General features: G+C 38.9%; 1 protein-coding gene across 1 annotated transcript in view; it reads right to left on the bottom strand.

The window, feature by feature from the left end:
* Nucleotides 1–31: 31 nt before the first annotated feature.
* fmn2a (formin 2a) overlaps nt 32–23,518 on the bottom strand; it is a 36,472-nt gene continuing 12,985 nt past the window's right edge. Inside the window, exons 6-17 of the mRNA XM_068720076.1 lie at nt 21,213–21,300; nt 17,781–17,842; nt 13,728–13,819; nt 13,504–13,633; nt 13,083–13,229; nt 12,387–12,446; nt 11,632–11,752; nt 9,498–9,590; nt 3,469–3,520; nt 2,342–2,491; nt 1,236–1,317; nt 32–1,021 (exon numbers count right to left, since the gene is read on the bottom strand). Coding sequence (XP_068576177.1) covers nt 995–1,021; nt 1,236–1,317; nt 2,342–2,491; nt 3,469–3,520; nt 9,498–9,590; nt 11,632–11,752; nt 12,387–12,446; nt 13,083–13,229; nt 13,504–13,633; nt 13,728–13,819; nt 17,781–17,842; nt 21,213–21,300 — 1,104 coding nt within the window. The 3' untranslated portion in view covers nt 32–994. The remainder of the gene's footprint in view (nt 1,022–1,235; nt 1,318–2,341; nt 2,492–3,468; nt 3,521–9,497; nt 9,591–11,631; nt 11,753–12,386; nt 12,447–13,082; nt 13,230–13,503; nt 13,634–13,727; nt 13,820–17,780; nt 17,843–21,212; nt 21,301–23,518) is intronic.

The following is a 23,518-nucleotide window of genomic DNA, read 5'->3' as shown; positions in this document are numbered from 1 at the left end:
TTGAAAAATGTATGTCATTTATTTTATTCAATAAATATATATTTTTTTCATGACAAGGGTATTCAATCAAAACACATTGTTGGTATTGCACATGAACATAACAGAACACATAACATGGTCCTATTGCCTCATTTGCATATGGGAGTTCACAGACTCACACATAGTAGGAAAAGCACAACTAACTGCATAGGGTTTTTGCTTAAAACAAAGCATTTTGACAATACTGCTGAGTAAAACAATAGATCTAAATTGGGTCATACCACTTAGGTATGCATGGCCTTTTTTGATGAAAAGAGTATAGAAGCTGCTATAATCATCACAAGGTTCTAAAGCAAACTTGATGAAACTATTAAGCGTAAAGTTGTCATATTTCAGCTGATGTTAAACTCTTCTTACCTGTAACATTTAATTCCAGGTGATATGTCTCAAAAATAAGCTCTGATCTAGAGCACTGATTTGACCCCTCCACTGTGCGATAAGGCACTTTCAGTCTGGCAGGTGATCCATGCCCACCGTATAGAAATGTTATAAAATTCTGTGCTTTTTACCATTAATGGAGATATAAAGAGGAAGTACTTATTCCTTACTAAAACTAGGCTTAGGAATCTCATTAAAAAAAAGAAAATAGGCTACATATGGCTTATAAAATACTGAGTAAGCTTGGATATAGTGCTGCTACAAATGTCAGAGGCCACTGTGCATGTTCTAGCAACGACATTTAATCATCTCAGCTAAAGGATGTCTTTTGGTGGCAATGTTTCATTTAATTATGAGAGTGCTATAAAAGGGTGGCTGAGAATGTAATTTTTCATTCCACTTTTAAACAATATAATATCCACTTTGAACTAACTCACAATAAACAACAGGTCTAAATCAATTGAAAACAAACACCGGAAGCAAATAAATGCTGTAAAAATGGCCGATGAGTCACGTCAGATTGTACAGACAGTGCTTGTGCAATAGGCTGGGTGATGATCATTTTCCATTCTCTGCTTCAGATCTTCTGACCCAGTTTTGCTTTCTGTGGAATAAAAAACAGACCCAAGTTATTTACAGCTGGCAGCATTGGCACTCATGAGTGTCGTTTCTTCAACATGCTGACAAGTGTTTGGAAGGAGGAGACAATTTGCACCAAGAGAAGAAAAAAAAAAAATTAATACTGCTGAAGCTCAGTCAACAAATTAAAGCACAGATGCAACCATATAGCAACTGTGACAAGAAGTGTAAAGACGTACGATTCCAGTTGCATGTTTGGGTTTCACATTGTAGGAAGCCTTCTCCTTGGCCTGTTTGAAGCACTCTTCCGCCATTTTGACCCTAAAGAAACACCAATTACAACCATCAGTTATCCTATGGAGACTTGAAAAACTGGACACCTTCATTCACACTGCTGCTTAAATTCACTATTTCACCACAAAAAAAAAGAAAGATGCTCTAGAAAAAAACCCCAGCTTGGGTCATCCAGACTACAGTAATTGGGGTATTTGGAAATTTTGGTATATGTGCACGCAATGATCTCGGTTTGTCAAAGTGCCAGTGCTCCTACTTTAAAATGAGTCACATAGTTTACTACTGCATGCAGAGAGCCAACAGTGTCACTACTCATTTGTGCTTTAAAAAGACGAATTATCAGCATGTTGGCATTGAGCGAGGAACAGTTAATGCTAACAGACATGCATCTCGCTCTCTCATTACTTGGGTACTGTGTGTGCCAGAGTTGCATGTCCAAACAGGTAAGGATTAATATCTATAGTTCCACTGGAGTCTAAAACCAAAACCAGGAGAGAGAATTGGGAAGATTGCCTCTAGCAAAGAGTTAATGTTTTTTAGGCTTTCCTACTGAACAAGCAAAGCTTGTGACATTTTGCATCTCTTACAAATACATATCACAATTCAATCTTCATTTGGCATAATGGACCAATTTGCTTTTTGTTGACATATGCAGCAGTATCTTTGTATTCATCAAACCACTGGAAGCTATCTGGATGCTGCATGTGTTCTTTTCATTACTGGGGTGAGGACAAAGATTTGGGTCATTTAACCTCTTTTCCCTTCATGAATTTGAATGAGTTTGATAGGATCTTCAGTGAACACAATGTACTGCAAGTTATGAATGGTTCAGGAACTTTTGCTTGGGGAAGTAACATTGGTGCATCTGTAATGGCATTTTAAAAAGGTCAGAGAGTAGTGTACCCTTCCCAAAGACAGAAAAAGTGATAGAAAAGCCGCTGATACCTGAGCATGATTTGATTTTAGGACAATAGGTTCAACGGTTCTTTCAGTGTCCGTGTCAAGTATAATGTCACATTTTGAAAAAGGGAACATGTCATCAAATTCTTACCGTTCCTGTAACATCAGCTTATTCTGCTTCTTCCACTGGTCTTTGAAATCAGTGGAAAACTCGTGCCAAATGGAGAAGAAAGTGTTGGGAGAGACCTCTTTCTCTCCTGCCTTGGGTTTAACTGAGAAGGACACGCTCAACTCCAAGAAGCTGAGGACGGAGAACAAAAACATTACTTCAAGACTAAACTATTACAACATGAAACAGACACCAACGTACACCAACTGTTGTGAAACTTGGCCGTGCTAAGCAAATATCAAAAATATTAGAGTTAATCTTGGAATAATATGCGTTTTCAGAAATGTAATAGTAGAGTTACATAAACGCAAACCAATGATGACTGTGCATTTCAGAGAAGAACAATGCACACAAATTGGAATTATTGCCACTAAAGCAGCATAGTCATTCTGTTTCTTTTCCAACCAATTAACTTCCAGGACTAAAATTAAACTCTTATACATCTAATATAGTGCTTTGTCACTCCTTTCAGTGTGAAAACGCTTCTATGCAAGTGTGTGTACATATAAACGCACATTCTGTTCTAAGCATGGGTGAGGAAAGAGAGCAAGGAAAAAAACATGTTCAGCAAGGAGACAAAGACAGATCCGGCAAAAGGAAAGCATGCATATGGCAGGGGATGACACATGTTCAAGTGTTAAATGTGGAGACCATTTGCAGTGGATCAATACAGAGGACAGGTTGGGGTCTCTTTGTTTGGAGTGTGCTATAGGAACACATTCCTAGCCAGCAGTAACAGAAGCCTGGAGCCAAGGCTGTCTACTCTCGCTCCGCTTAGATAAACAACACAGACACCACACATGGGGCCTCCCGTCTACTGAGGGCCTGGCATGATGGCCTGCACCTTCCATGTAACTGTAGGAACTGAAGATCCTAAATATTGACAAAGTAGCATGATTATATTTCTTTTCTGTGAGAATAGATAACTTCGAACTGGATTGGATTTCAAATTCACAACTGTGATCACTGTTTTGACACTTGAGAAAAGACCTAATGTAAACCCATGAAATGGAACTGAAGTGACTGCACTTTCTTTCAGGTGAAGAAGCTGTAGGAAAATGTTTGAAGAGAAATAAAAAAAAAAAAAAAAAAAGAGAGAAAAACCTTACATCTTCTGAGAGTCTGCCAACTGCTTCTCTTGTGTTTCCAGTTCGGTTGTGGCTGTAAAGGATGGCAAGTTTTGATAAAAGGAAAGAGCAGTGCAGAAGTAAATACAGGATTAGATCTCATTCAGGATTTCCTGTTGCATCAGAAAGTACATCTTTCACCCACGATGCAACTTGTATATAGGAGGATTCCACATGTCACCATTACTTAAATCAACAGTCATCTCCAAGGTCAGTGCTGTGCCACCAGGTTATTAAGTGTTGGATTGTCCGCTGTTGCACAACTGACAAATGAGTGCTGCAGATCGCAGGACAAGTGCTTCTTTGTGCATGGTTACTTCCAATGGAGACAGATGACTGTGTATATATATATATATATATATATATATATATATATATATATATATATATATATATATATATATATATATATATATATATATATATATATATATATATATATATATATATATATATATATATATATATATGTGTGTGTTTGTGTAAGAGGTGTGAGCGAGTAAAAGAGAAAGCTGGGAGTTGGACTACATGGCACACATTAGGACATATTTCCAGCAGGCCACAACATTTATCTCGGTGGGCCATCAGGATAATTTTGACTGTGTTATAAATGATGATATAAGAGAACAGCAGTGAAATGTGACAGCCTCAGTCAAGAAAATGCTGCAGGTTACTACTTATCAAATTTCAGACCCATGCTGATTTTTAAATACATCGTAGTAGAGTCAATCCAGCTGTTTCTTTTTTATTTTGCTGGTCTGAATCTTAAAGCTAAGGTTAGACATTCAGTTCTCTCCCACACAGATTCTCCATCCCCTCAACGTCAATTATCTTTAAACTGATGCTGCCTAAAACTGTCAAATGATCAGAAATGACCTATGGCCTCCCTCATGGCTTTCCAAGACAGACATGGCAGTAGATGGGACGGAGAATTTGTCCTGGCACAAATCTGTGTTCTGCTTTTATCCCCGGAATATCTGGTTGCTACGTGTAATTGAAGCCAGAGTCACATCTAAAGATCTCAGACAAACCCTTTGAGCCCAGCACTGTACTTTACCATTCCACAGCGCTAAATTACACTGCAACCCATGATCGTGTCTCTCTCTGCTGACGGTTCATCAATAAACAATGACAAATTGATAAATCATATGAACGGGGCTTGCTAGAAGCATCTCAATATCAGAACTGTGCATTGTCCTTTGAGGAAAAACATTTTAAGATTCCACTATAACTCTAAATTGGAAGATTCTGAGACGAGTGATGGCAAATCTATTTCTAGAAATGTTGAATATCAAGTAAAATAGATTAACTCAGTCACCCTTTGATTAACTTTCCCTTAATGATTCACTAGGAATTCAATTTGATTAATTGTGTTCTTATCTTCTAAGAAAATGTGGCAGTGGTGGAAGAAGAATTCAGATCTTTTAGTTAAGTAAAAATAGCAAAATACTCTGCATTCAAACTCTTACTTAATTAAAAGCACCAAAGTATCAGCATCAAAACATACTCAAAATATTTAAAGTACAAGTACTTATTATGCAATATAGTCCTTTTTGATATCCTCTCTTTTTGATAAGTCAGTGTTCCATTTTTTGGTTTGCTTTGCAGTGTAGGCAGTTGATGCCAATGCTGGAATAGCAACTTTTTCGAAACATATTCTGTCGATCAATTAGGGTTTCACCAAAGTCCCTTTGAAGATCGGCCAATAGAAATGCCCTCTCTCCGAAATTACCGTTGATTGGCTAAAGTCTCTCATATCGGGCTAGATTTTTTAAAGACAGAAAACGAAAACAAGAGACCCTGCAGAAGTCAAGTTCTCTCTCAGACCACTTGAATTACAATATTACAGCTTTAAGTATAATACTTGAGAAACACTTTCCACCACTGCTGTATATATTACAACAAAATAACAGCTGAAAACATTTCAAGGGATATTATTTAAAAATATTAGTTCTTTTATCGCTTCATGTGGTTTGACAAGATAGAGATCGTGTCTATTTAATATGGGACTTTACCATAACATGGTATATATATATATATATATATATATATATATATATATATATATATATATATATATATATATATATATATACCATAACATGGTATATATATATATATATATATATATATATATATATATATATATATATATATATATACCATAACATGGTATATATATATATATATATATATATATATATATATATATATATATATATATATATATATATATATATATATATATATATATATATATATATATATATATATATATACCATAACATGGTATATATATATATATATATATATACCATAACATGGTATATATATACCATAACATGGTATATATATATATATATATATATATACCATAACATGGTATATATATATATATATATATATATATATATATATATATATATATATATATATATATATATATATATATATATATATATATATATATATATATATATATATATATACCATAACATGGTATATATATATATATATATATATATATATATATACCATAACATGGTATATATATATATATATATATATATATATATATATATATACCATAACATGGTATATATATATATATATATATATATATATATATATATATATATATACCATAACATGGTATATATATATATATATATATATATATATATATATATATATATATATATATATATATATATATATTTATTGATTTTATCCCTAGTCTGCCTACATGAGGTGACATCCTAAGCAGCAGAGTGGTAGTCGGTAGAAAAGGGAGGGAGGGTTTGACATCAGTCTTACTAATCTTTATGTCCATCAGAAACAGATTATCACATGGCCAGTGCTCCCTTGCTAGTCACAGTGACTCCATCAAAGGCCTGCATGCATGAGAATTTGTGAAGCGAGCGGGGAAAATCGAGCTAGACCAAACAGCCAAGCTCCAACAAGTCCGCTCCGACTGTTATTCTGTGGTTAGTTTCATGGTCAGAAAATAAACAAAAGTGGTTTAAACTGTGGAGCCAGAAACAGTTTAACCCCAGGCTTTTTAGAAATTACAGAAATAACAAAAATAAGACATTTGGCTGTTCTTTTTTCATCGCCGCAGTGGAGGAACCCCAAGAATCCCGTCTGGAGCCTTCTGAGTCACATGTCCATGTTACGGCGCTTACACTCTGCTCTCAGAGGAAAAACATCGTCATTTGCATCAAAGAGAGAGCTCCCATATTTCTCTCAGACACAGAGAGAGAAAGGAAAAGAAAGGGGTGGAAATGGGGAGAGATGCTTTCATCTGCAGACTTCCTATAAAATGGACAGTGAGCATTACCGCGGAAGAACATATGCTATATATTATACTCATCTGAATAAAAGCAGTTTGGATAGATGACTGAGCCGGTTCCTTCAGATAGATTGGTCACAGCCAACTGAATGTAGCCAAGGTCAAAGCCAATGCTACATAAAGAATGACATTTGGCTTGTTATGTTAAAACAAGCATAACAAACCAAGTTGTACACCTTTGAAGTAGACCACAATATTCCAATATTGTTGTAGATGTCAGATTACTGAGGAGAAAAAAAAAAGCATGTCTGTGTGACATCTGGTGGACATGACGGATAAACACGACTACATATTCAGTGGATTTTATTGGAATAATATTGAGAACAAAGATGTAACCGTTAGCCTCCTTCAGATCTTAAAATGCTGTTGGTGGCAATTATGGTCAATCTGTCAGCCCCCTTGGTCCAGACTGAACTATCTCAGCAACTACAGGATGGATTGCCATGAAATAAACCTAACCCAGAGGATAAATCCTAAAGACTTTGGTGATCCTGATTTTTCATCTAGCATAGCAAGTCACAGGTTTTCCTCTATCCAGAGACATATTTCAAAATCTACTTGTTGGATTTGCACAAAACCTGTTATCCAGCACCACCATAACTTTGACATTTGTGGTTTTGAGTGAAATGTCTCAACAGCTATCAGATGGATTGCCATGAAATTTGCTGCAAACATTCCTGTTCCCCTCAGGATGAACATGATGATCCTCTGATTTTTCCCCTAGCAGACATCAGGGGAAATTGCTAATTTGTCTAATACATTGGCTTAAGACCAAATACCATAGACTGCATATAAGAAGTGGGCGTAGTCACTATGACATCACCAATTGGTTTGTGGACCAAAGTTTTGAAGTTTGGCTCCGAATATGACCATCATGCTTTATTTATGAAGATTTGAAACTAGTGATTGAGACCATAAACTAATGTTTGCTGAGGGAACAAATATACCTCTTTACAATCTGACTTATTTTTACAACCAGAGGTGTCGCCCCCCTGCTATTAGAAAGAATGCATGTTTAAGGTTCTTCCCCATTCACTTCACTCTTCAGGTTCGGGAGTTGCCGCCTGTCAGATACCTGATAAACCAATAAAATCCCAATCATCCTCAACTGTTCTTCGCGTTTGGCACCAATTAGCAAATGCTAGCATCCTAATACGATAGACTAACATGAACATACAAATCCTATCTGATAAACAGCATGTTAGCAGTGTCATTATGAACATGTTGACAGTAGCATTTAGCTCAAAGCACAGCCTTGCCTGCAGCCTTACAGAACCACTAGCATGCCTGTAGACTCTTGTCAGAATAAAATGGCAATGAAAGAGGAAGCTCATATTTTACTATCAATTAATTAATTAATTATACAGCCCTCTTAATGAACACCTCACTGTGAAGGTTTATCTGATTTCCTAATAGGAGTGATGGACAGAGAGAAGAGGTCATGGAGGCAACAGGGGAATTCTACTCTCATCTGATAGAATAAAATAAAGGAAGACGGGAACTGAAGAAAAATCTTATACAAGGATAAATATATGACAATAACATATCATGACATCAAAAGTACTAAGTGAAAGGGATCATAAACAAACAAAGCCGTTTCATTCCAGTATCTCAGGCAACCAGCTCTGTTCTCCGTTGTCAATTTAGCAGACTGTAAGACAGGTTCACCTTAGGCCATCCTGAATCTCCCTTTGAGGCAGAGCAAGGTAAACTCTGTTTTATAAAAAGGTAGAGCTCAAGATAAAAGACCCAGATACCAAGTGCAGTCATAACCCACCAAGGCAGATAGGCATACTTGAAACAATAGCTGTGAGTTATTCAATACACCCTGGTATAAACAGATGTCCCTATGGAAACCCGTGTGTGCATGATACTCCCCATCATAAGGATAAGGCTGGCGATACTCTATATTTTAATACTCAACGAATCCCAACAAAACTAACAATGCTATAGTCAGATTATCAATAAATTACAACTTCCTTATCAAGGCTGTGGTGCTCAGCCCTAAGCCAACTTTGTTTCATCTAAATACATTAAGTTTTTGGCAAAGGTTTATCAAATAGGAGTTAATAGAAAAGTATATATATGACAAAAAAAAGTCTGACTGTTCTCAGATAGCGTTCATAGCTATACCTATGAAAATTAATGCACTGCAATTCATAGCTATCCCACAGATTCAATTTGTATGTTATCAACGTAATTATGAATAAGGAGGTATAAAGAACGCAAAAACCCAAACAGGGTGAGCGGGGTGGGAGGGTAAGTTGATGAGGCAAACAAAAACCGGTCTTTGAGCCAGAAGACCACTGTTTGTGCCGCATGTGAAACAAGAAGTCAACATTGATTTATTTGTCACGGAGCTGCTGTACCAAAGTAACGCCACTTCTGTAGTTATTTTAACCAAAACCACGACTTTATCTAAACCTAGTAGTTTTGTTGCCTAAACCAAACTAAGTTGTTTCTTGTGAAGACGGAGGGTTATTTTTAAAAGACTGTAACTTTTGCTACTTTTGTAGGAAAACGCTAAAAAACTACTTTTTTGCAAAATATCCTACAAACCAGATTTGTTTGAAAGAAAACTAAAACAGAATATCCTTTAGTGAGACAGGTGAAAGGCTCATCAACCATCAGCTTCAATGGATTTGAAAAGCAGACTCACCTTGGAAAAGAAATTCCTCCATCTTGCCCTTAAAGGGTTGCAGGTTCTCTTCAGAGGACAATTTGCAAACTTTCTCCGTCTGAGCTGAGCATGCTGAAACAACAAGAGATGATCATGATGGGGGGGGGGGTAGTATTTCAGCGCTTCAATATGTTATCCAGCTTTTGTTTTGTAATTACAAACTCCACAGTGCACTGTGCCCTGGCTGAGCCTGCTGATAAATCTCTACCGAGTTTCTGCTGAATAAGTGTCGGGAAAGACATAATGACCCATAATGACTAATAAGGCACCCCCAGGAACCAGGAAGGCCTGCGCTCTGTTCCCGGGAGAAACTTATCGTCACGCTCTATCTGCAATCATAACGGATACACAAACTCTGCTCAAGTGCCTTGGAGGTGGAGAGGCCATGAGGCGCTTCAGGGAACGGGGAGGTCGGGACTGGGCTAGTAGTAATTCATAGACCATATGGTGCCTCAACCAAAAAGGTACACAGCGAGTTCGCTCCACTGTGTTGCTTACCGATGTCCTCCGGGCCAGCCAAGGCCATTTCTGCACCGCCTACCTATCGGAACCCCCCTCTGGGAACTGTCATCGAAGCCCACGTCTGTTAGAGCGCTCAGCTGACTCTGCTAGGTAATGAAGAGGTCTACAGGTATAGCATGTGATGATGTATTTATGTACGGTCAGCATGTGCCACTGCCACTGGGGTCGCAGCAGACGCAAGTCCATTTCCCCTGCCTGCAACTCCGTCTTTATGAAATGCAAATAATGAACAGCCTAAAGAATCATTATGGCAGAGGAAAAACAATATTTGGCAACACGGATCAGGCACCTGATTGGTTTAGCAGCAAAGATCCATAAAGCATGATAGAGAACAGACCAGGTTTGGGGAATTGTCTATCGAGCTGCAAGCTCACGTACACATGTAGATACTCACAGTGCGGATACACAATGTCGGTTTTTTTACCACCTGTAGGCACTTCAGTCCTTGGAAAGTGTTCCGAGTGCTGAGTGACTTGAGACAGAATAATGAAAGGGAGTATTTCCTAACTGCCTCATTCATTAGGACTCTTTACACTCAACCAATCAGTTTGGCCTGTCAAGCATAATCCAATTTCCACACTTTTTTCCTGACGTCTTGATAACATCACTCATTCTTTACCGGATTGTTTTATAAGCCTCTTTTGTATGTTTACTAGTTTTATATAAGTTACTATATGCGTTTAACATCTGTATTACACCAAAATCCAAAACATGAAGTCCCTACATAAAGCATTACTCTCATCATTACTATTTTTTACTTCATTAAATAGATTTCATTATTCTAATCATAGTTCCGACTTTCTCCTTGGCTTGTGAAACCCGCTAAAAATATTTGTTTTTTTCCCCCCCACTTGTGTAGTCACGGAAAGTTGTGTAATAGATGAACCATGTGCATAGACTCAGGAACTGATTGAACAACTGTCTGATGAAAGAAAAAACATGAATTAATTAAAGAGTCAAAAAGTCAGCCATTAACCAAATCAGTCCATTCATGAATCATATTTAGGACAGCCCTGGGCAGAGTGCACAGCATGCACAGAGACATGCAGGAGCATTCTGAAATTCTCTTTAAAAACAGTCTCCTTGTTGTGTGTTGGGGGTTTGCAGCTTGCAGGGTGAGGCGATGCAGAGCTCCAGGAGAGTCTCTTCCAGATCAGTGAATAGCTGCTGAACCTTTGATAGTGCACACAGGTACTGGAAGTTCCCTGACCTTGCCCTCTCTATATTTTGATCTCTATTTCATGAGGACAGTAAAGGCATGCCAGGTCCAACAGGAGTCTACATCTGACAAGTCACATCTGCTTCTGGTTAGCTCGTCTGTACGACAAACAGATGCTATCTCTCTGTTGACCCGCCTCTACGATCCGCACATAACCATAGCTGGTCAGGTTATTTTCCATTGTGCTAAGAGATATGTGCATGGATTAACACATAATATATTGCTACATACATTTCCATGTGATGGCATCTTAAACATGCATTTTCTGAAAAAGCATGGCCGACTTTACTATCTGTTTACTAGCTTGTTGTAAATATGCAGTTTAAAGATTACGGATGTGGAAAATTGTGGAACGTAAATTGACGACAATACCATTGAGGTCTTTCTTCAGCTTGCGCAGATCTCTTTCAAAGTCCTCAAACTTCATCTGGGAGGCCTGGAAAAGGTCCTGGGGCTCAGGCAGAGAGTAGACGCACGTCTCTCTGCCAGCATCCTGGTAAAGCACAAAACACACACATACACACCAGTGTCGAAGTCAATCTTCCTCAAATGGGAGAGGGCCTCTCTAGTATATACTGTAGACACCAGGCAAGATTTAAATAAATGTCTTCAGAGCCCAACATGTTCTTATCAACAGTCCAAACAGAGACGATATGGCTTAAACTACAGCAGATAATGACCATGAGGCTTGGTGCAGAAAGTACACTGCAATTCTCTTCATCAGAGTTACCACGAGGCTGTTGTGAATGCTAGAGCCATGTTATGCAGGTTGATTTTGGCAAGCAGCACTGTACTGAGTTCATCTCATCTGGAGAACCTAATTATTTACACGAGCACTGCTTTGGATGCTGTGCCAATGAACAGACTGCAGGTTTGAATGAACCCAGACCAAAGCAGAACTAGAGATGAAGAGTGAAAGACAGAAAGAAAATTATAAGAGAGAGCCAAGGAAGGAGAGAGATTTGTTTCTGCCGTAAATGAGGAAAGAGAAAATAAATAACGTGATAAAGGATAAGCCATGGTATCCTCTGGCAAGAGAGGAGATGAAAAGAGAGCTCTGGAAGGATTTCTAAGCAAATCAGAGTAAAACAGAAAAGTGATTCAAATAAACAGGAACCAAAACATACCTCATCAAAGTGCCTTAGATAGTAAGCAACAATGTAGGACAAAAGACTCTGGGAGTTATCCTGAAAAAAAGAAAAAGATCCAAATAAATAAACTCCTTTATTTATTAATTCAATCATTTCAGAGCAGGACGTTTTAATTTGTGCAGGGTAAACGGGAATAGAGACAGCGTTCGTAGAAGTTGGGGATAAATCATGGCATTGGAGGAGCAATACAACAAAACATGACTGTGCTGGGATGGCTTTCATAACTCAAGAGTTGGAGGAAAGTTTGATGTTCTTTATGGATACCTTACCCGGTCCACCACCACAAAAACCACTGTGTCCTTATATGGCAGTGCCAAGGGCACGCTGAGCCCGTTGTGATATTGAATAAGAACAGCAAATAAAAATGCCTCCCCCTAAATCTGCACAGCTACAGTCCTTATGTTTGGCAGCAATGAAGGTCCCTTTTAAACTTCTGGACAATTATAAAACTGAGACCAGATCAGCATTTAGAGTCACCATTTTCCCACACCACTTATTTTCTAGTACATTGTCAATTACACAATAAAGCAGTTTCTGTGGGAACTCATAAATGATCATTTACGTATTTTACAAAATTTGATACACGCACTTGTAGTCTCCTTAACACTTAATTGAGTATGCTCTTGTGGCGTGAGTGATGTTTGCTTTCACCCCTGTGACACACACACTCACACTGCTCTTGACGTCCTTCAGTTTTGGCAGAATGTCCAAGGTGAAGCCGTCGGCCTGCCCTCGAGACCGATTACCTCCGTTCATGAAGTTACCAAAAGCCAGCACCAGGCCAAGCACCTGCAATACACACTTACCATTCTGGAGAGTCTGATGCATGCACGCACGCACGCACGCACGCACGCACGCACGCACGCACACACACACACACACACACACACACACACACACACACACACACACACACACACACACACACACACACACACACACACACACACACACACACACACACACACACACACACACACACACACACACACACACACACACACACACACACAGAAACAAATAAGATGAAGACATGAAGGTTAAATAGAGTGACTGAAAAGGAAATTAAACGAGAAGAGGCCCAGTGGCTCACCTTGCACACTCTCTGAAGGATTTCTATTTTGCGGACGATTGAGGTGATACATTCATGGAAAGTCGACTGAAACAGGATGCAGAACACTCGTTCAGAGAAGTTGGGGATTTGGGATAACTGGAACAGAAACCTGATGAAGGCACAAGATCAGTCACCATAACACATCCATTTGAAAACATAACTCATGTAATGAATTTAATTGTGAATGTAGGTTTGGCTCATACTGTTCAGGCTTGTCCAGTGGCTTGGCATCTTCCTTGTCTTTGGATGATTTGATATGCTTTTTAATGCCATCCATCTCGTCATTTTGAGCTCTCTGCAACATGAAAATGCAGATTAAGTAAAGATGGGAATGTATGTTATACAGGCATGGGTAACCACAATGTACAGAATACCACAAACATGCCTAAATACATGAATGTATAATGTCATCCGTAAAATCTCACAGTTGACAATTTTTTCTTACTCAAATCAAAACCTATTTAATACTAGCCGACCAAAATACACTGTGCACAAATAGTTTGATCAGGAAAAAAAATAACGGCATTCCTAAACACATTGAACTGGAGTCATACTTCTACAGGAGAAAATGCGCGGCTGTCTTTCGGACACATTTTGTGTGTGTGTGTTTCTTTTATACTTGTATCATTACGTACGTTAGCAAAACACAAAGTAAAAGAAATGTAGAGGAAGAAAACTAAAATCAATCTCATGCCGATGACAAACCGCTGCATCAATCAACTATATTAAGTGCCAATCAGTTTGATTGATGAGCAATACTCCTATTTTGCAAGATCGCAAAGGTGTCTACTTGAGTCTCTGCAGAAGCTTAATTCCAGCTTTACAATTCTTTAATAAATGAATAAATTGAATACACTGGTTGTTTCTTTTATTGTGACCTGAGTCTATAGTTTCACACAAAGCAAATCAAACCTTAGTTTTCTGCTGATGAAGATTAACAGCCCCAGGACACTTGTAGTACTAAATGGACATTGAGGTGATGATGTTCTATCAATAGCTGTTTTCAGAATCAAAAATAAATGTTGAACCTTGACTTTCGAGCCAACATGGACAAGAAGTCCTTAACGAGTTCAGAAAAAAAAAATTACATTTGAACATTTACAATTTCATGACAACTTGCCAACTCCATCTGCTGATGAAGATCATGCAATGTGATCAAAAGCTCCAGAGCAGCTAAAGTTGCAGCGGATTTGTTAAGTCAGCTTAGTTCTTCATTTCTCTAGACAAATGTTGTCACTTTGTTCTTAGACTCAACTGAATGGCGTCTATACAGTACAAGTTTCATAAATGTTAAAGAGTTGCTTCAGCCAGACAACATTCCGGACTATTATCCTGCTGTCAGGGCCTGGACCACAGTTTTAAACAAGGTGGTATAAAAAAGAAAAGAAAAAGAAAAGCAGGCCAAATGCCCCTTCGTTTTTCACAAGAGGCAAAGACAATAGATGTTAATGTGTCTGACGCAGATGGGTAAAACAATAAAACCATCCCCAGGAAGAGAATGTAAACTATCTCTCAGTCTCTCCAGAGCCCAAAGGCCCCCAAAGTCTGAGTCTCAGCAGTCTGGTCTCTCCATCTTTCTCTCTTGGGTTTTGGTCTCGGCATGGATCCTTGGAAAACATCAAACGGCAGCATCAAAAGCACTGAGGGCCCGATTAGTATTCTACACACCGCTGCCTTCTGTCGACGAGGGCAAGCTCTCCTTTGCCTTCTCTTGAGATGTTTTCAAGTGTAAATATATTTAATACAAAGCAGATCCTTTTCAAAGGGCAGCATCAGAGCCCAGCAGTGTTTGGTGTAATTGGGGACAAGTAGGCATTAGCGTGTGATCTTTGAATTGCTAGGGCATGTTGCACTGGTTGATAGCATGAGAAATACAGTCCCATGTGGAATATCAAATGCAAAAGAAGGTAGAATGATATTCGTGATGCCAGAATTTTAGCGGTAGCCAAGTGGTATTCATTAGCCAGGTTTCTAGTGCAGGGCTAAACAGCACCAGCCAGGGCTTAATCACCATTCATGTCACTCAATTTTCAACGGAACAACATTTATGATTTTATTTGTACATTGAGATGTCAATGAATGTTGTCCAAATGACAAATTGCATCATGTTAAGTATATTTAGACATCACAAGGCTTTGTCTTAAGAAAAGAAAAGAGGAGCATGAGGCGATTATTTGTAGTGTAAAAGTTCGTAGGAGGGACTATTGCTCAAACTGACCTCCATGACATTTAGCTACCGTCAGCTGAAAGGAGTCTGAACTTCAGACTGTCTGGACCCAGATTATAGCTTGTGATATTAGAGGGGAGGGAGTGGTGTCCCACTATCACTGTGACCCCTTTAATGGCGTCGGCTCATTGTTCAAAGAACAGGAGCGGCCATAATCCTCGGCTCATAGACTGAGCGACTCTGTCCCTGCCTGTGTGCGTCTCTCTGTGTGCACACAGTACAGTATGTGCACATTCGTGTGGGTCAACGTGTTTGTTTGTGAGAGGGAAAAAAAAAAAAAAAAAAAAGAGTGAGGGAGAGCAGTGTGTGATCTTACTCCTAGCACAGTGAGTGAGGGTGTAACCATTAGAAGCCCCTCGCATTCCTCAAGACAGGCTGACTGTGCTGCCAACTGTGGTTTAGGGGGCTGGAGACCCACAGACAGGATGGAGTCTCGCAATACAAAAGAGAAACAATTTGGCTCCTCAACTCAATAACATAGCCTTAGGCCATAAGGGGGAGAAGGAGAGAGAGGGAGAGGGCTTGAAGTCTCGGGGTGAGTGGAGAGGTTAGAAGACTTTTGATCCTCAGTTATGACACATTGGTTCATAACTACAGCTCGTCTCAAGCCTCAGTCTCATTCCCATGATCAACATTATTAATATGCCTCTGGCAGCCAAAGGTCCAGGCCTCTCCTGTGTAGTTCTGCCAAAAAACAATTCACAGGAATTTCACAGCATCTTAAAACTGTATTACAGCTGAAATGTGGAAAACATGCCCGTTTTCATGTTCCATTATTTACTGACCCGAATACGAACGGGTCCTGAACCGTTTCCACTGGGCGGGGAAGATCAGTGAAGGTTGATGAATATGTATTTACTGTATACAAGGAGCCCTTCATGGCCCTTTATGGAGACATATTGGATAGTAGCGATGACAGCTCCGTAATTCTCTTTATGCTAATATTACCCGATACAATGTGGTGGTTACACTTGGCGAAGCTCACTGTGGTCTCTTTCTTCATTTTTTTTTTTTTTTTTTTTTTAAAGCACTTTCAAGAGGAGCTGTGTGACACAAAATCCTGGAGTTTCTCAACCATTTCCTTTGCACAGGGGCGTTACAAAAGTGAATTCAATCCCGTCCAGGGTGAAGAAAACATGTTTACTATGTGAACGCGTTGGTCCCCTTTCAGGCCAGCAGACTCTGTCGCCAAACAGCACACATACCAGTATGGTTTATGGCTCACCTGTTTGTTTTGGTATCTAATACACATTTCCTTTAGTTTGCCCTTTTAAGTGGAACATGGAATAGGAAGTCCACATAGAGAAACATGTTCAAAGTTAAGTGACATCTCTGACTGACTGACTGCAAAAAACACATTGATTTATAAAATAAACACAAATTTAATTAAAATTGGGTTTTTTTTCTTCAGTTTAAGTGTTGATAATCTTTGCAAGGTATCTTTTGATGGCTAGCAGTTGGTATTTTGCGGCTTACCCTCATGGAAGTGCCAAATAAAACAACACTAACAGCTGATGAATGACTCTTTTGCCATTTTGTTGATATCACAGCTTGTTGGGTCCTCTTAGGTTTCACTCTATAATAAAATGATTGCCTGTTATTCATATATGGCATGAAATGTGTAACCATAAATCATTCCATTTGTCACAAGCAAACTGTTCCAAAATAAAACTGCAAACCACAGAGGAAAAGAAAAAAAAACTAAGCTTTTCCCACACTGAATGCTGCAGTCAAGATCAGCTGGAGCTGTCAGTGGTGTTACTTTGTATAATTCCACTGGGTTTGTTGCTCAACATTGTGTATTTAAATTGTTCTGCCTTGGCAGGAAAGTGCAGAAGTGTATTTCAGTTTGGGATATTGTCTTTTCATGGGTCTATTGACTTTACTGAAACCTCTGTCCACATGAGCCTTGATCATCCTCTACTCAAAGTCAAAAATTTGTAAAGTAAAAAAAAATGTTATTACTGTTGTAACCACAAAGACATAGCTCCAGCTCCGGGGAGCGCTACAAGCCTGTTGTGATACTCACATTCTCATAAAGGGCGTGCAGAGTCTCCAGATCAACGACAGTGTTGTCCATATTTAGGATGGCTGTGGATGGAAGGAGAGGACGACATGGTTAATGTGACTGTTAATACTGAAGCATGTCATGACATTTCTCTACTGCCTCTGAGGAACACTATTAACAAGTCAGAAATGAAAGCAGCACAAACAGGCCTCCACTTCAGATTATAACATTTTCTTTGGCTGAAAAAAAAACACAAATATTGGCAGAACATTTTTCCAATCTATGTTGCTGCTCTGCTGGAGCAGAATATGGCACAAAACAAGGTCAAAATTCTCATTGCACATAAAGGGTCATGTGCTGTGACTTACACAGATATCAGCTCTCATCACGATAGCATGGAAGGGGCCGCTCGCTAACTAAAACATAAATACGGAGGTCTTAGAAATCTGTCGAAGGTACAAAGATCTGTGTTTGAACTCCTGTGTTTGAATTCCTGGCGTCGCCTTTTTGTCTCGGCGCGAGGACCTGGCGCCCGCGAGCATTAATCCTTTGAAAGTAAATGTTTAAAGACAAACAGAGCCCGGGGGTCTGCGGTGTTGAGGCTGAGGTGTTGCTGTGCGCACAATCACCCAGCAAAGCTCTCCACACCTATATATGTGTTTCGCCGTGCTGTGGGTGTCCAAATTACTGACATTGTTTTGATCCGCTCATTTGCTGTTGAGGTACAGAGGAAACAGCTAGTGTCAGAGGGGATAAAGGAACTTGGGAGTAATTTACTCAATGCACAATGTTCACTTTGCATCACATCTTATGCTTGGACTCTGGATTTATAAGCTTTTCATTCTTGTTTCCATTGAGGAAACAAGAATAAAGAAGATCACCAGAAAAACAAAATTAGAGAAAGGTCAGGCATTTTTAGGGGGGGGGGGGGGGAGCATGGAGTTTGTTGTTCTGGTGCAGTCAGTTCTGCCTGGTGTTTTCAGCTTTGATATTGCTTTATCTTCGTTCATGTAATCCTGCATCCTTCTTAATCTCTCTTGTGCCACAAGGGCAAATCCACCCAGCTCTTTGCTGTCACCCTCTCACCTCTTCACACTCTTTCCTCTTCCAAAGCCACCACAGAAATAACTTCCACCTCTTTGACTCTCCCCATTTTTTGTTTCTCGCACTCTTCTCTTGTTACCATTTGGTTTTCATTACTATCAAAACCAGAGTCTGGCTGGCTGGTTTGATTGGAGACAGCTTTTTTTTTTTTTTTTTAAACAGACATGGAAGAAAGCCGTATCATCACTCTCACACAGACCCCTTATGACCAAAAGCCAGACCCATCTGCCTGGGTCTACCCCGACTACCACATTCAACCCCAGCATGGCGCCGGCAACCACCATCTAATACTGTGACTGGCGCTCCAAAGCCTCACAGGAAGCAGACACCGCACGGAAGTGTCCTATGAAACATGCAGAGTGTCGGCCAAGTCTAACACCAAATAACAGCTGGGATGAAGAGAAAAATATTTTGATTTCTCGCTGTGAAGTTGGGTCACCATAAAACAGACATGATCTAAATCAATGAATCAGAAGTTGTTTTTCTTCGAGTCAGAGCTATTGAAGCCATGATGCCTTCGCTAGTCATCGTCTTCATCACCGAATAAAGAGGAAATAAAACTGATTCACTGCACTGAAAGGGACAATTATAAAGTTTTGATGAATGAATCTCTTTATTTTGTAAACAAGTTGTGATTTGATTCTTTAATCATCTGAAACCTCTAATGACACAAGGGAACACAAGATCATTTCAGGAATGGGAAAACAGCAGCATTGCTAATATCGTCTTTTGGTGAAAGGAGTATTTTAAGGAAATAAATATTCACGCCTAATAATCATTCAATTAAAATGCATGACAACGTAAACAAAAAAACACTTTCTGGGTGACTGTTTGTCCAAGGCAGAGATATCTTCACTCTGAGCTTACTCTCAATGATATACTGAAGTTTCCAATCAACGCTAATTATGCACTTTGGTAAAAACTGTCCTAACATAAAGTGATAAATGACAGTGCTGATGAGAGAGGCCCTCGCTTGCCCTCCCACTCTGACCCGAGATGGATGCACCAACGACTGACATTTAGACCAGAAGAGTGAAAATCCACAAAATGCTTTGAAGGTATTGCATTCAGACAAAACAGCCCAACAGAGCAACTGTTTATTGCTACAAGTGTATAAAACGTACCAATCCTGGTTTCTGTGGTGCACCTTTTTTTTAACGCAACCTATCTAGCTGCCACTGAGATAAAGAGTTGAAGCTGTAAAAAAGGCACCACTGTAGGAGGACTGAGACGAGGAAGAGTGTTTAGACACATGGATGAGCGAAGACTGCAGAGCAATCAGAGAGTAACTAAAACAGGAAAACAGTCTGTTCCCATCAATATCTCCTGAATGACTTCACTTTAACAAAGCCGCTGAGACAGGATGGTGACAACTCATCAGAGAAAGACAGAGCGCCGCGAAGAAACATGATGTAGATGTTAGATGGGGAGAGATTATGCAAAATGAGAGCAAAGAAATGGGGAGAATAACAAAGGGAAAACATTGCAGATGCCTTGCAACATTATGACTTGTGATAAAGCCAACTACTACAGGGAGGTTTAAGCTTTGTCAATGAATTCAACTGACACTCAATCTTACTCACTTCCCAGTCAACTTAAAAGAAGATGTTTTTAATAATAAACTGGCACAGCTGTACTAAAAAACAATCAAAACAATCTGAAATACTATGGCCAACTTTTTAATGTTGTATACAGAAATTATTATAAAAGATATTGTGGTTTAAGAGTGGCGTTTGATGTCAGTGTTCAGCATGTCCACTGTTTATTGAAGTTACTGCCTCCCCTACAGCTGGGAATAATAATATTCATAATAACAACAACAACAACAATCATAATAGTAGTAAATCACATAAATACGGTCCAAATGTGAATGCTTTTTACGAATTACGAAACAAAATTTGGGCGTTTGGAATAAAATACTTTTTTTAAATGTTCTTGGTTGCTGCAGTGGATCTATAGCGTCTTCCCGACAGCAGTTTTATTAATTTTCTTAAAAACTGGGATGGTCAGGATCAGACACAGTTATCAAAATTTGTGTTTCACCTGGGTTTTACATATTTACGTCCCAGATGTGTGACTTTTTGCGGTTTAAAATACAGGTAAACTCAATGTCAACTGTATATAAAAAATAATGAATCACCGACAAATCTACTGTACAGTTCTATTTTCCATTTTCTCCACATTTACAGTGCCGTTTTCAATACCACGTGCATACTGCAGCAACATGCAGAACATAACTACTCCTACAGTGTGCAGACACATCATTCCATTATCGTGCTCTAATCTGTGTAACAGAGTTCTTCACAAAGACTTATTAAACCAGATATCTGACCACATGATAAGACTTACCGTTCTGGATGTCCTTCATATCAAGATGAATGCTGGACATCAGAATACCCACAGCCTGTGAACGCTTGTTGTTCAAGAGCTTCATCACCTAAGGGTTGACGAGACAAAGACCAAAGAGAACAGGGATGATAATACAACATGTATCATGACATAATGCGCACACACACATGCAGACAACACATTTAATTAAAAAAGGACCACAACATCACTCCCCTTAATTTGTTCCTTTCCATAGAAGGAAACTGATAAAGACCTGGAAACATTAGTGAAATTAAAATGCTGTCAAGCTGAATTATGATGATTAACAATTTCTCCTTTTAATCCAATTCTCCACATCCATCATCTTTCAGTCATACATATGAAACCTTTTACGCAACAAGAAATACAAAATGATCACATGAAGTCCTGCGACTGATTACATTTACAGAGAATCCCTATGGTTTGGAATACATTTTATTTCATGGAATTGCACAATGCAGGGATTTTTTTTTTTTTCAAAGCAGACGTGACGTGAAAACTGTCGTATCCAAAGATCAAACCTGCTCTAAAAGCTGCAATATTAACAAATGTTAGCTGAATAGAAATAGCTTCCACTTCAACCAGCCAGGAGTTGAATATCAAGCCAGTGTTGTTATTAAGTATGAAAAACTGCATCCAAAGGGGGCCATTATGAACCACCGCTCGCCTGAGTAAGCAGAAGTGTGCGCTGAGTAGCAGAGTGGTGAAGAGACGGGGCAGGAAACCCGTAGCCTACTGTGATCCAGACAGAACGCTTCCATCTAAACCAGATCACACAGACCACAGACCTCTCAAACACACAGGAAGTTATATCACCAGTCCCCAACTGTCTCCATTTTCCTGGCTCAGCCACAGCTTCTTGGGACAGGCCGGGCGAGGTATGATGCTGAATGACTTCCACGGTGAGACTGTGACAGCTGGTGTAGGGTAGCCGTTTAATGGCAGTGAAATAACAAGTCATCAGTCATGATTCATCAGCTGAGCTGACTCTTCTAAATGTACAAACAGGTTAAACTTACATTAAACAGAGTTCAGTGGTTTACAGTGCTGCCTGATATCACTTTACACTTTTTACATAAATCTAAAAAATGCCCTCGCAGTGCATCAGTAGTATTATTTCTTAATGAAACACAGCTGGATCCATGAACCACTATGGATAGAGAAATTATTTTTCATCAATAGCTTTTTTTTTTAAGAACAACGAAACAACCCTAAACATTTCATCTAACGCCGTGTCTTTCAGCAGTCTCATGAGATCCAAGTTTTTTGTTTAAAGAAATCCTTTAAGTCACATTAATTCTATTTATATGTAATTATATTTATATAATTACATAATTATATGTTGAGCATTGGCCAATATGGACTTTCATCAATCCCATACAAGAAACAAATCACTGAGGTACAATTCAGAAGAACCCTGAAAATAAAAACTTGTTTCCAGTTGTACAAAAAGTAATTCAATATAAATTATTTCTTAGCATTTAACTTTGTGATCAAGCTTAAGTTGAACTAAAACTATGAATAAGACTTTATATTTAGTGATGCTTAACAGCTCTAAATACATTCAAAATGTACTGTAGGCCTGCTTTATCACCTGACATTCTAAAAACTGAGCAGTGGAGGGAAAACAAACAGTTCTGCAGAATCCACGTATTGATCGATAAACAGTCTGCACAATAGCCAGATGTTACAACAATAACCAGCGGTATCACCACTTTACTTTTGACTGCTCATGATTTGTTTAGGGTAGACTTTGAAAGCCTCTGGATTAGTGTATTGACAGAAAATGCATCTGCAACTACTATGATCATTGATTCATAATTTAGGTAATTTCTCATGCACAAATGCTGAACATCCCCAAGCTTCAGCATCTTAACTGTGATGATTTTAGACGAAGATTTGTGGTCACAAATTTAATATCTTTGGGCTTTGGACTGCTGCTCAGACAAAAGAAACAAAACAAAAATCATCAAATCAATCTCAAACAGATTCACCTCACATAATCTAGCAGCATGGCTACATTGCACCTCTGTCTGAAAGTGCCAGCAGCGTATACTGCAACAGAGCTCTTCTTCTAAACTCCTTTGCAGATAGACAGCAGATCAACCCCTGACACTAGGCGATGATAGCATTTCACATTCGACACTGATGTCTACTGGCAGAGTACTGACGTCAAAGCTGCTCTCTAGTGGTAGCTCTGAAGAGGAGGATTGTCATCAGCAAGACAGTTGAACTCACAACACACAGGGGGACGGGAAGAGCTGCAAGTAATAGGAGATGGGATCGAT

This window comes from Cebidichthys violaceus, unplaced genomic scaffold, assembly GCF_023349555.1.
Source record: "Cebidichthys violaceus isolate CVI_PGR_0920_01 unplaced genomic scaffold, fCebVio1.0.p SCAF_10, whole genome shotgun sequence".
Lineage (NCBI taxonomy): Eukaryota > Metazoa > Chordata > Actinopteri > Perciformes > Stichaeidae > Cebidichthys > Cebidichthys violaceus.
The sequence above is the reverse complement of the archived record's forward strand: the minus strand, read 5'-3'. Positions and strand labels throughout refer to the sequence as shown.